The 12,945-nt window shown below is 34.4% G+C and overlaps 1 protein-coding gene across 1 annotated transcript; it reads left to right on the top strand.

Annotated features, from left to right (window-relative positions):
* Nucleotides 1-483: 483 nt before the first annotated feature.
* On the top strand, nucleotides 484-5,774 carry LOC120075545 (xylulose kinase 2). Its single transcript, XM_039029031.1, has 11 exons — nucleotides 484-692; nucleotides 966-1,620; nucleotides 1,766-1,854; nucleotides 2,058-2,122; nucleotides 2,635-2,690; nucleotides 3,556-3,676; nucleotides 3,759-3,833; nucleotides 3,910-3,963; nucleotides 4,100-4,194; nucleotides 4,301-4,475; nucleotides 5,288-5,774. The coding sequence occupies exons 1-11, from the start codon at nucleotides 634-636 to the stop codon at nucleotides 5,518-5,520; spliced, it is 1,677 nt and encodes a 558-aa protein (XP_038884959.1). The 5' UTR covers nucleotides 484-633; the 3' UTR covers nucleotides 5,521-5,774.
* The last annotated feature ends 7,171 nt before the right edge of the window (nucleotides 5,775-12,945 follow it).

Below are 12,945 nucleotides of genomic sequence, written 5' to 3' on the forward strand. Positions count from 1 at the left end.
GTATTTTGATAATTTTAACCTAAAATTAATATATCCATAAACCAAGTAGGTAAAGAAAGCGCATAAAAGTTTCCTAATAGACCTTTGCAAAAAGAAAAAAAAAGTGATTATAATATGAAATACTTTACGTCGAAATAGATATCCTAACTTAACTACTTGAGATTATTAATTTTACAATTTAATAAAATTTTAAATTTAATTTAAAGTAATTATTTCAAATTAAAAAAAAATTCTTATAAATAGAAAAATCTAAAAAATATTTAGACTTTATGATAAAAAATTTGAAAATTGGTCTAAGCTTTTAAACTTTTTGCTATAAAGTGAAAATATTTTAAAATATATTTTTATATTTAAAAAGGCCCCTTAAATAATTCAGTACTATGTAAATATTTTAAAAATAAGTGAAATTTGAATAAGCAAAAAGACCAGCAACTGATTTGGTTTAGTTTAAATTTAGAGTTTATCCCAAAATCTTGGCCTTATCTTACTTCCAAATTAAGATTCTGCATTGAAGTAGGAATTATCCTCGTTTATGAGTTGTATATCCAAACAATTCACATATATATCTTAAGAACTGTGAACTGATTTAATCTATCCCGTAACCTTTCTGATTCTCTTGATTTGAAAATTTCAATGGAGCACTTGTCTCTGCCCGATAAATCTTACTTTCTTGGATTCGACAGTTCTACGCAGTAAGTTCATTGAGATTCTTTGTTTCTACTACTGGATTGAATTTTGATTTCGTCTCATTCGCTATTGAGTTTGTCGAAATTGGAAATTTTCAATTGACGCATTTTTTAACAATTACGAGAATTTTTCGTTTAATGAAATTTCAATTCAGATAGATTGTTTTCATCTTCTTCCTAACGTTGTGATGTGCTATTTGATTGCCTGCTCGACGTTTGAATCGTTAATGTATCTGCATTTCCCTTTTATCTTTTTCACTGAACTGATTTTTCTGTTAGGTCTCTGAAAGCAACTGTGTTAGACTCCAATCTCAACATTGTTGCCTCAGAATTAGTTCATTTTGATTCTGAACTGTCCCATTACAAAACCCAAGATGGAGTTTACCGTGATTCTTCTATCAATGGTCGAATCGTTTCCCCCACATCCATGTGGGTGGAGGCTCTGGATCTCATGCTACAAAAGCTATCGAAATCGAAATTGGATTTCGGTAATATTGCTGCAGTCTCTGGCAGTGGACAACAACATGGTAGTGTTTACTGGAAAACTGGAAGTTCTACAATCTTATCTTCATTGGATCCTCAGAAGCCGTTAGTAGATCAGCTGGTGGATGCCTTTTCCATTAAAGAATCACCCATATGGATGGATAGCAGCACTACTACTCAATGTCGGCAGATCGAGGAAGCGGTCGGGGGAGCTTTAGAATTGTCTAGACTTACTGGCTCGCGAGCTTATGAAAGATATACTGGACCCCAGATCAAGAAGATATATGAAACTCAGCCTGAAGTTTATCAAAATACTGAAAGGATTTCCCTTGTTAGTTCTTTTGTGGCGTCTCTTCTTATTGGAGCTTATGCCTCCATTGATGAAACTGATGGTGCAGGAATGAATTTAATGGATATTAAGCAAAGAGTCTGGTCTAAGAAAGTATTAGAGGTACAATGTGTTGAAACTATGATTATGCAATTAATATAATCTGTTAGTTTCTCTTAATCATAAATCTTGGAGACATCGTAAGTTCCAATATTCCTATTCACTTTCTTTTTTCTTGATTTTATTCTTAATTCCACCAATACCCTAGGCCACTGCCCCTGGTTTGGAGGAGAAACTTGGGAAGCTAGCCCCTGCCTATTGTGTGGCTGGTTATATTGCTCCATATTTTGTTAAGAGGTTAGTCTTTTTAAGACCTGCAAAAAGGAAGATAGTAACATTCTTTTTTTTGTTAATCTTGGATCTAATGCATCTTAGATAACTAAGTTTTTATTATTGAAGTATTTTTTTTTTTTTTTTTTTTTTGCTAAAATTACTTATTCTAGAAACATTCATAGTTACTAGTTAGTTCAATTGCTGAAGATTTTAAAATCTTGGTGTAGATATAACTTTAATCACAATTGCTTGGTTGTTCAGTGGTCAGGAGACAATCCCAACAGCCTTGCAGGTGCTTAACATCATCTTTTCCTTTTGTAACTTTCCTCCCTTCAGTTGTGCAGGCTATTTTCTTTCTCTGCTTAATATATGAATGATTTCTGTTGAAACATATGCGTACTTGCTTTGTATTTGTAATGCTGGTTTGGTCTGGATATATTACATTAATTCCTAAATTTTATGTAGTTCACCAATTACCCCAATCCATGATCAGTTCAATTTACTTTCTAGATTTAAAGGCTATTAGTTTGGGTTAGAACTAGTAAATGAAGGTATGTTGTGTCGGATCTTATGGCTGTTCTGGTGCAATTTAAACCAATTCCACTTTAGCTTATTTAAGTGAGAAGGAACACAGAGGAATCTTATTATGATGCTAGGTTTTCCATATTTCAAGGTTCACAACTATTGGGGTGAAAAGCATTAATGGCTTCTTCCAGTGTAGTCCAAATTTTGTATATTTTTCTTCCATATTTTTCCCTTTTAGCTACTTTATTTTGTTTTCTCCCCTACTTTGGGAACATGCAGGTCTAACTCTTAATACTCCTGGGGATCTTGCAATTAGTCTTGGCACAAGTGACACTGTGAGTTCATCTATTGTTTTAGTAAATTCATAATCTGGGATTTTGGTTTGAGTTGCACTGGGCTGGGGGCTGGCTGGCAGGGCACCAACCTAATAAGTGTTCTACTTTATTTAAAGCTTGAAAACTCATGGGAGAATATTAAAAGAGTGTTTGGAGTTTTTAAAAAACTGCCTTTTAAACCTAATCAATTTTTCTATATCGCCTATAGAAAATAATAATATAAGGGTACGTTTGGGAGTGAGTTTAAAACGATTAAGGTTAACTCTTTCCATGTTCATAATTATTTTGAAACATGTCTTTAATGTTTCAAAGTCAATTTAATATTTGATTTTACATGACTTTTATACTATCACAATTGATGTTAGTCATTAAAAGTATGTTTTGGAGTGATTTTGAATATGACAAAATTGATTTTAACCATTTTGAAAACACCCCATACATGCACCAAGTGTATTTGGTATAGCTTATTGAGTGATTCTAAATGATCGTGTTGTGTTTTAAAACCACTTCAATAACAATTTTTGAAGAAACACTTGAGAGTTAGATCATTAAAAATTGACTTTAAATGATTGATAGAAAATCCTTCAAACATGTAGCAAGGAAAAATAACATATTTCTTATTTAAAAATCACTTTTGGATGGCAACAAAAGAAACTATTCTTTAAAACACTTCTTTTGAAAAAATTTAAGTTATATAATAAATATGATTGATTTTATTTTTATTTTTATTTTTTTAGAAAAAGGTGCTTAAACTAGAAGGTATTCTAAACACACCCTAATACATTTCCTTTTATTAATGTATAAAAGCTTTTACAACTCTTACTCCATTCTTGTAGTTTGTAAACAGTTTGTGCATGTTATTTAGGTATTTGGGATTACTAGTGATCCACAACCTAGGTTAGAGGGACATGTTTTTCCAAACCCTGTAGACCCAGAGAGCTACATGGTAATGTTGGTTTACAAGAATGGATCATTGACACGTGAAGGTGGTGCAATTTCCTTTGCCTTTATTGTAAGAGTTGTTTTGTATGATTGTACCTCTAAATTTAAGCTAAATAATTCCGTCAGATGTTCGCAACCGCTATGCAGAGAAGTCTTGGGATACATTCAATAAATTTCTGCAGCAAACACCTCCTCTAAATGGTTTACGACATGCTCTTTTTCAACTTGTATTATTAGTCGTTTCATTTATTTTTCCTTATCTTGAGCTGTACTGTAGGTGGAAAGATTGGATTTTACTTTAAGGAACATGAAATTCTTCCACCTCTTCCAGGTAGGACTCCCCTCATTGCTCACACTTTTACTTTGATGATTGCTAAGGCAACAGCATATGGATGTGTTCAATCAAACTCTAATGTGATCATAAATCTAAAATTGTAGCTGATGACGTATACTTCTTTTGGTTTCAGTTGGTTTTCATCGGTATAGCCTTGAAAATTTCAAGGTTAACACTGTAGAGGGAGTGACCGAAAATGAGGTGGATGAATTTGATCCTCCTTCAGAGGTTAGGATTACTAAGAGAAATATCATTGTTTGATTGCACAAATTCAATTGTCTTGAAGTCTTACTAAAATGACCTAAATAAAATTACAAACAAACTAATATTTCAGGTACGAGCACTGATTGAAGGCCAAATCGTGTCGATGCGAGCTCATGCTGAAAGATTTGGGATGCCTTCACCTCCAAATCGGATCATTGCAACTGGAGGAGCTTCAGCAAATGAGACCATCCTTTCCTCCATAGCTTCAATATTTGGCTGTGATGTCTATACAGTTCAAAGATCTGGTATGTTATTAATATATTACCTCTATAATGACATTTTCTAACCGGTAAAATCAACTCAGTCTATTTCGAAGGACGATCAAAATTTTCATCCTTGAGTATATGATCCAAAATGATTTTGAAAAATTTGAAAATAATTGTAATGAATATGGGATGAATATTTACTTGTGTTTTTAGAATTTTCAAATTTATTAGTTGATTATTCAAGTAAATGCTATGTAAATCTTGAAAATGGTTTCTTGGTTAAAAATCAGTTTTCACCCCTCAAAAAGTTATCCAAAATTCATTCTAAAGAATACTTTAAACTTTGAGCATTTCTCCCAGCTGTGTTTATAGAAAACATACTCTCCAAAGTCATTTCAAACTTTTTTTTTTTTACTACTTAGAAAGTCAATTTAAATAGACCTTATTCTTGAGGTTAATTTAAGATGGATTTTTCCATTTTGGTAAAGGTGCGGTAAAGAATAAAGTTATTTTTATACAAAATTTATGAAAGATAAATGCAGATGTTAGAATTTTCATAGTTATTTTTTAGCATCTAACAAAACTAAAAACGTACTCTCCAAAGTCATCCCAAAGATTTTTCAAGCACTTGTCAATTTAACAAAGTCAATGTACTTTTCATCATTCCGGAAGTGATTTGAAACTCAGCTTTGGCATAATAGTGATATGTCCTCTTCAACACTAGGCTCTTTTGTTGCATTTTTTGTCAATCTTGGAATGGCCAACTGGGATCCAGTTCTATGAACCTTTCAGCTCTCAATCCTCACTGAAAAATCTCATATTTATGTGATTTTTTTTTGGATTGTTTCCAGATTCGGCTTCGCTCGGGGCAGCATTGAGGGCTGCTCATGGTTGGTTGTGCCACAAGAAGGGGAATTTTGTACCTATCTCTATCATTTACAAGGACAAGTTAGAGAAGACATCTCTGGCCTGCAAGCTTTCAGTGGCTGCTGGAGATCAGGATCTGGTTTCCAAATATGCTCTTTTGATGAAGAAGAGAATCGAAATTGAGAACCGTCTTGTCCAGAAGTTTGGACGATGCTGAAACTATGGAAGGCTGCTGCTCATTCTTGTTTATAGATTATGAATGGAATTCCAATGAAACGCCTTCCATTGGGCCATAGGAATAATATCAATCAAAGAGAGCAATTTGGTCAGTAGGAATGAATAAAAAGCTTAGTGTTTACTTCAGCGGTAAATAAAAGAATGCCTTTTCTTTTGGAAAGCTTTGGGACTAATGATTGGTTTCTCATTCAGTTATTTATGTATATAATAACAAGTTATTTGTGCTTCATTCTATCTTCTGGCGTAAGTGCTTTATTACCCATCTCTCTGTATTTGTTAGGTACAATGCACTTAAAAAAGAGGTATTTGGCCTGCAAGTTTGGAATTAGAAGCTTGAGAATCCAAAGTCTCAAGTTTATTTGAAGGGTTCCACTTAGATTTGGATTATTCTCACTAAAAAGATTCACATTTAATCTATTCATTTTAAAATAAAAATTCTATGTTTGCACTCTTAATTAATTTATTTCTTTTCCTACTGTGATTTCCATGAAAAAAAAACAAGAATGTTAATTGATCATAAATATAGGTATTTTGATTTTTATGAGCTGAAAATATAAAGTTGAGAAATATGAAAAATAGGTTAAACTTAATTTTTTTTAAAAAAGAAAAACATATTAAAATACAATTAGGGTTCTAGGTTTCTCTCTGAGTTACCTTGGAACATTGGTGTCATACCGTAGGTGCTGATGAATTTGGCTTGAATTGTGCTGATATTGTGTCTGGTGTGGCTGTTGATTCGTACAATGGATGCAGATGAGCTTGTGAAATTAATGGACGTGCTTTGGCTCTTAAATCACTAATTGATATATAATTCAATTTGTCATGTGTTCAACCTGCTTTGATATCATCTTTTAACGTAGGCTAATAGAGTTGGGGATTAATTTGGTCTAATGAGTTTAGCCGACTCCCTACTAGCTCTATTAGCCCCTAGAATTAAGGGAACAGTAATTATATGAGATATAATTATATGTTTTAATTTTAGAATTAAACGGAATAGGAGAATTTATATATTTAAATATGGAATAGGAGAATTTATATATTTAAATATGATTTAAATATATAAAGATGGATGTGTTAAAAATATTTGATATTACAATTAATTAAATTTTATTTAATAATTAATTTATGAAATTAATTAAATTTTCATTTTAAAAATCAAAATAGATTTTTTAAATCAAAATTTTGATTTTGAGATAAAATTGAAAAAGGAAAAGAAAACAAAAACACATAATGGAAAAATGGATTTTTACATTATCCATCACCTAACTAACTCACACATATTACAATGTCTTGCCTTTGTTTTCTCCAAGCATGAGCTGCAACTCATGCAACTCTTTTCTTTACATGTTGATTTGCAATATAATGAAGAGATGGATGTTGATTTGCAATATAATGAAGAGATTGGAGTGAAAATCGGGCATGCAATCTATAGAGTTTTGAGAGAAAATTCAGTTTGAAGAAAGGTTAAGAGAATAGTGGGGAAGATGAAGAAAGGTTAAGAGAATAGTGGGGAAGATCTTGAGGTGGTCTACAAGATATGGAGAAGATTGCAGTTGGAGAAGGAGTTTTGAAGAAGTTCTAGTATGTATTGAAACCCATTTTTCTGCAGAAGCATACCTTATATTATGCCAAAATTAGTGAATTTGAATGCTTAGAAGCATCCTACAATTGGTATCAGAGCATCAAATAAGCATTCAATTCGGTTTAATTTTGGTTTGGTAAGTGTTTTATATGAGAAATATGAAACTGGTGCACTGATATGGTTTTCTGAGTTTTGGCTGTTTAATTCTTTTTAATTTCTCATTTAAATTTGTAATTGACTCTTGCTTGATGAGCTTTAATGTGTTCCCAAGAGTCTGTAATTTATTTGGAGTCGTTATAGTTGAAATTAAGCTGTAAATCAAAGAAACAAGCGAAGAGGCTGAGTTGTAGTTCCAGAAAATCAGCCTCTGTTCTTATCGTCGCTGAGGTTCCAGTTGCTAAATGATCGTCTAGCTCCAGACGCTACACGATGTGAAGAAAAGCTAGACGATCGTATAGCAATGGGCGCTGGTCATTGTGATGTTGAATGCTAGACGATCGTGTACCTACGAGAGCTAAACGATGCGTTCAATTTGCTATACGATAGCATTAAGCGATTGTTTAGCTTTGGCGTGGGAACTAAACGATACGTTGAATTTACTATACGATGGTACTATGCGATTGTTTAGAAACGATGCGCGCTAAGCGATGTGATGAAGTGCTACGCGATAGCGCTGAGGAATCGTTTAGATGCGGAGCTAAGTGATCGTATAGACGAAGTGTTAAACAAGGTGTTAAAGTTTCTATGTGATGGAACTAAACAAATCTCTTACCTACGATGCTGAATGACATAATGATGTTCTATACGATGGAGCTAAGCGATTGTTTAAGCTACGATGGATACTAAACGATGACATGCAATGCTAGACGATGGTGTTAAGCGATCATTTGGTTCTATATGATAGAACTAAGCGATAGTGATGACGAGCTATTCGATAGCCTTGAGCGATTGCTTACTTCGATTTTTTATCTTTGATTGGGAGCTAAATGATGTGTTGAGTTGCTATGCAATAGCACTATGCGATTGTTTACCTCTATGCGGGAGATAGGCGATGCGTCGAGTTACTATGCGATAGCACTACGTGATCGTTTAACTCTATGCGGGAGCTAGGTGATGCAACAAGTTGCTATGCGATAACACTACACAATCACATACCTTTGTGCAGTGGCTGGGTGATGCGTTGAATGCTATGCGATGGCATTAAATGATCATTTACCTTTTCGCGCGCTAAATGATCAAGGTAAATGGTCAACCTATGTCATTGCTAAACGATGAGACTTAGAGAAATGTTGAACATGTGCAAGGGATACCGGTTCGACCGGTTCTCTTGTGGTCTGGTCTGGTTCAACTTCGAATGGTTCTTGGCTGGTTCGATTCAGATGGTTCGGGTCCGGTTCAAGCTACTTGAATTTGTTTTGGAGCGGTTTGGAAGCTGTTTTGTAATAGTTAGGCTTCTATTTGCTTTTTTTTTGCCAAAACTAAAATCATATCCGTTTGTATTTAATTATTTATGCATTTGATGTATGTTATAATTAAATAAGTCTTGTATGTGCATATAGTATGCCATTTAGATTCACCATAGGAAGCATGTAACATACATTAAAAGTATGTTATAATTGTTATAATATATAGTATGCATGTTAGGGTTTCTCGTATTTAATATAAATGATATATTAAATGTTGAATGCCTACGTATGTTGTGGATGTTTAACATGTCTAAAATTTTATAAGTTGTTATAAAATTGGGTTAGACATTTAAAATCCATAAACAACAGCTGCATGTTCACGTAGGTTGACCACATGTTTTAATTGTTAAAAATTATAAAACCTAGGTTACAAACTCAATCGGTATATAATCCTGTTTAAGGCTAGGGTACTTAAGTTGACAAGTTACGGAACACCTCCTACCTGGGGATTATGGCCGAATAATTGAGCGTTGGTAACCAGTTTTATGAGCATACATGAGTGATGTGAGGTAATAAAATGGTTTATCAACTAGACATCGTATGTTAAAATCCAATTATAAGAGTTATACTTGGATAAATCACATAGACTTAGGGTTGTTTTATTAGCCGAAAAGAACCTAAGTATAAATCTACCCAAAATAGAACACTTCAGCGGCAGTTTAATAACTTCTATATGATAGAGTTATTAGAAAACTTCAGTGGGAGATTAATAACATATACGATACATTATTTTAGCTCTCACGTCTCTAAGAGTTCACAATCCAGATTTAAGCGGTACTTCGTGTCACTTTGGAAGTGACCTCCATTCGGAAAGTATTTTTTAGCTTAAATCTAGACTTTGGTGAATAAGAGGAAGTTGTTCAAATATAAGTCTATTATACGATATATATATTTCAACTGCCACGTCTCCACATAGTTTACACCGTGAGATTCATATGACGCTTCGTGTCACCCTGAAAGTGGCCTCCATGCGGAAAGTGTTTTATATGAGTCAATATCAAGGTAAATGGAGGAAGTAGTTCATAGTAAGTGGGTGAAGGATATGTGTCAATATATCCTAAAGTCTCTTCCATTAGTCTGAACCATGAGATTCCTATGTTGTGCCTGCTGGTTTGCTTTAGGCAGCCCTTTGCTAGTCGTTTAGCGACGGCTATCCCCTCGGAGGGTTGTAACATAGGATTCAGAACAACCCAGGCTTCAGTAAAATGAATAGGGTCTTATAGTTCCATCTTGGATNTAACATAGGATTCAGAACAACCCAGGCTTCAGTAAAATGAATAGGGTCTTATAGTTCCATCTTGGATGTTGTCTTCTATTTCGGAGGCAAATTCATACCGTCCTATAGGATTTGAAAATGACGGGCCATACTCACAAGAATTACTAAGTTGTTAGTAAAGATCTTGATTGAAAACGATAACTAAACGACTATAGGAATAAGAGTTATTCCAGGGATAGTGTTTGGTCAAAATTGTTTGTTTTAGTAAAGGAGTATCTGACTGCCCCTTGGTAGTACATATTTTGACTCACTAAAATATCGTTGCAAGTAAATAATGGTTATGGGTACATTATTACTTTTTGCTAAAACTTGACTTTGGATTTAGTTATAATTTGTTAATTAGAATTTTTTTGAATTTTATCAGCATGTCGAGTTCTAGAATACTCGTTTCCGATGTACATAACAGTAAAATCAAATCAACAAACAAATTACTAGTGGTTGATTATACCAAAAGAGTTTTAACAGAGGATTGTCCTCTATCTCCCATCTCATCTGAAATTATGAATTATGAGAATGCTGAATTCGAACAACAAGATAAATATGATTTACTTGATATCGAATCATGTTTAGTAGAAAACGATAAAATCTGGATAATTGATTCAGGTGCTGCTAATCATGTATGTACTATCTCACAGGAAACAAGTTCCTGGAGACAGTTGACAGAAGGTGAAACAATCTTTAAGGTAGGGATGGGGAGATTATTTCAGCCAAAGCAGTGGGAGATATGAAGTTATTTATAGGAGATAAGTACATTTATTTGAAAAATGTATATTATATTCCTTCTATGAAAAGGAATCTAATTTTTATCTCCTGTTTGCTAGAACAAAATTATAAAGTTTATTTCGAAAATGGTGAAGTGTTCATCAAAATGGGAAATAAACAGATTTGCTCTACAAAATTAGGAAATAACTTGTATATATTAAAACTAATTGAAATCAAAGCTGTTTTGAACATAGAGATATTTAAAACTGGTGGGACTCATAAGAAGAGGAAGATTTCTCCAAATGCCTATCTTTGGCGCTTGAGACTGGGTCACATAAATCTCAACAGGACTGAGAGATTGGTTAAGAACGGTCATCTAAATAAGTTGGAAGATAGTTCATTACCACCATGTGAGTCTTGTCTTGAGGGTAAAATGACAAAAAGATCTTTTTCTGGAAAAGGTCTTAGAGCCAAAGAACCCCTAGAGCTGATTCATTCAGACCTTTGTGGGCCTCTAAATATTAGAGCAAGAGGAAGGTATGAATATTTCATTACTTTTATAAATGAATATTCTAGGTATGGGCATGTTTACCTAATACACCAAAAGTCTGAAACTTTTGAAAAGTTCAAAGAGTATAAGGCTGAGGTTCAGAACCAATTAAGTAAAAAGATTAAAACACTTCGATCGGATCAAGGTGGTGAGTATATGGACACAGAATTCCAGAACTATTTGATAGAACATGGAATTCAGTCTCAACTCACAGCCCCTGGCACACCCCAGTAGAATGGTGTGGTAGAGAGGAGAAACAGAACCTTGTTGGACATGGTTCGTTCCATGATGAGTTACGCTTAGTTACCAAATTCTTTTTGGGGACACGCAGTTGAGACTGCGATATATATTTTGAACATGGTTCCCTTGAAAAGTGTTTTTGAAACACCTTACGAGCTCTGAAGAGGATGTAAAGGAAATTTATATTACTTCAGAATTTGGGGTTGTCCAGCACATGTGTTGGTGCAAAATCCTAAAAAGTTGGAATACCGTTCAAAAGTATGTCTATTTGTAGGCGACCCAAAAGAAACAAAATGTGGTTTTTTTTATGATCCACAGGAAGATAAATTGTTTATATCGAAAAATGCAACCTTCCTGGAGGAAGATTATATAAAGAACCATCAACCTCGCAGTAAGCTAGTAATAGAAGAAATGTACAGAGAAACGACTTATGTATCAGTAAGAGTTGTTGATCGAGCAGGTCTTTCAACAAGAGTTGTTGATAGAGCAGGTCCATCAACAAGAGTTGTTGATGAAACTGATACTTCACATCCTTCTCAAGAGTTAAGAATGCCTCGTCGTAGTGGGAGGGTTGTGCAACAGCCTGACCGGTACATGGGTTTAACTGAAACTCAAGTCATCATACTAGATGATGGTTTAGAGGATCCGTTGTCTTTTAATCAAGCAATGAATGATGTAGACAAAAACCAATGGATTAAAGCCATGGACCTTGAAATGGAATCTATGTATTTCAATTATGTATGGGATATTGTAGATCAACCGGAAGGGGTAAAACCCATCGGTTGCAAATGGATCTACAAGAGAAAAAGAGACCAAGTTGGTAAGGTACAGACCTGTTGGGGTTGATGCCCTAAAGTCTCGTGTCCTGTAATTTGTAAACAGTATGTACGAACACTTGTGTTGTTAATATATGATATTTACTTCACATCTTGTATTTTGCTCAGTTAATTGTTTTATTTGTTTTACCACAAACCAATAAACATAAAATCCCTGATTATCTGTATGTGACTCAAGCATGTATGTGTTGACATACAAGTGGATCATGTCTTGAGTGATAACTAAAATGGTCTGTAGTAAATGGATAAAGGAGGGAAACCTTATCCTGGTAACACCACGAACGCGACCCGCTTTGTGGAATGGTCACAAGTGTTGTGACTAGTCACATATGGTCTGATCCTGATCATTCATGTTGAGGACATGCGAGCGGGGGCATCCTATACAAAGAGTTTGTATAAGACCAGACCAAAAAATGTTAACGTCTCATTATATAACACCATTCATGATTGAGACTTCACTTCACTAGGATGACCATAGGTAACATGACCTCAATCCTGATTGAGTTGGGAACTCCTGCCATTGAGAGCGGTCCTTTGATTTGTATAGGTGTGAGTGGCCAGGTCGCTGATTCAAACCTACCATTTTGAGGATTCGTCTGATTTGGGAGCTGGGAACTCAGCTACACAAAATGGAATTCACTCCTTCCCCGAGGCAAAGGTAAGTAGATAGATAGCTCCCTTAAGGGCTGATTCCGGGGCTTGAACGATGTGGCGCCACACACCTTCTCTTGGCCCGAGAGGTGTTCACACATA

This window comes from Benincasa hispida, chromosome 4 (genome assembly GCF_009727055.1).
Source record: "Benincasa hispida cultivar B227 chromosome 4, ASM972705v1, whole genome shotgun sequence".
Classification (NCBI taxonomy): Eukaryota; Viridiplantae; Streptophyta; class Magnoliopsida; order Cucurbitales; family Cucurbitaceae; genus Benincasa; species Benincasa hispida.

Coding starts and splice junctions, on each gene's coding strand:
- LOC120075545 (XM_039029031.1), top strand. CDS start 634: ATGGAGCACTTGTCTCTGCCCGATAAATCTTACTTTCTTGGATTCGAC. Junction 1,855..2,057: donor GCTCCATATTTTGTTAAGAG/GTTAGTCTTTTT, acceptor ATCTTGGTGTAG/ATATAACTTTAATCACAATT. Junction 2,691..3,555: donor GTCTTGGCACAAGTGACACT/GTGAGTTCATCT, acceptor CATGTTATTTAG/GTATTTGGGATTACTAGTGA.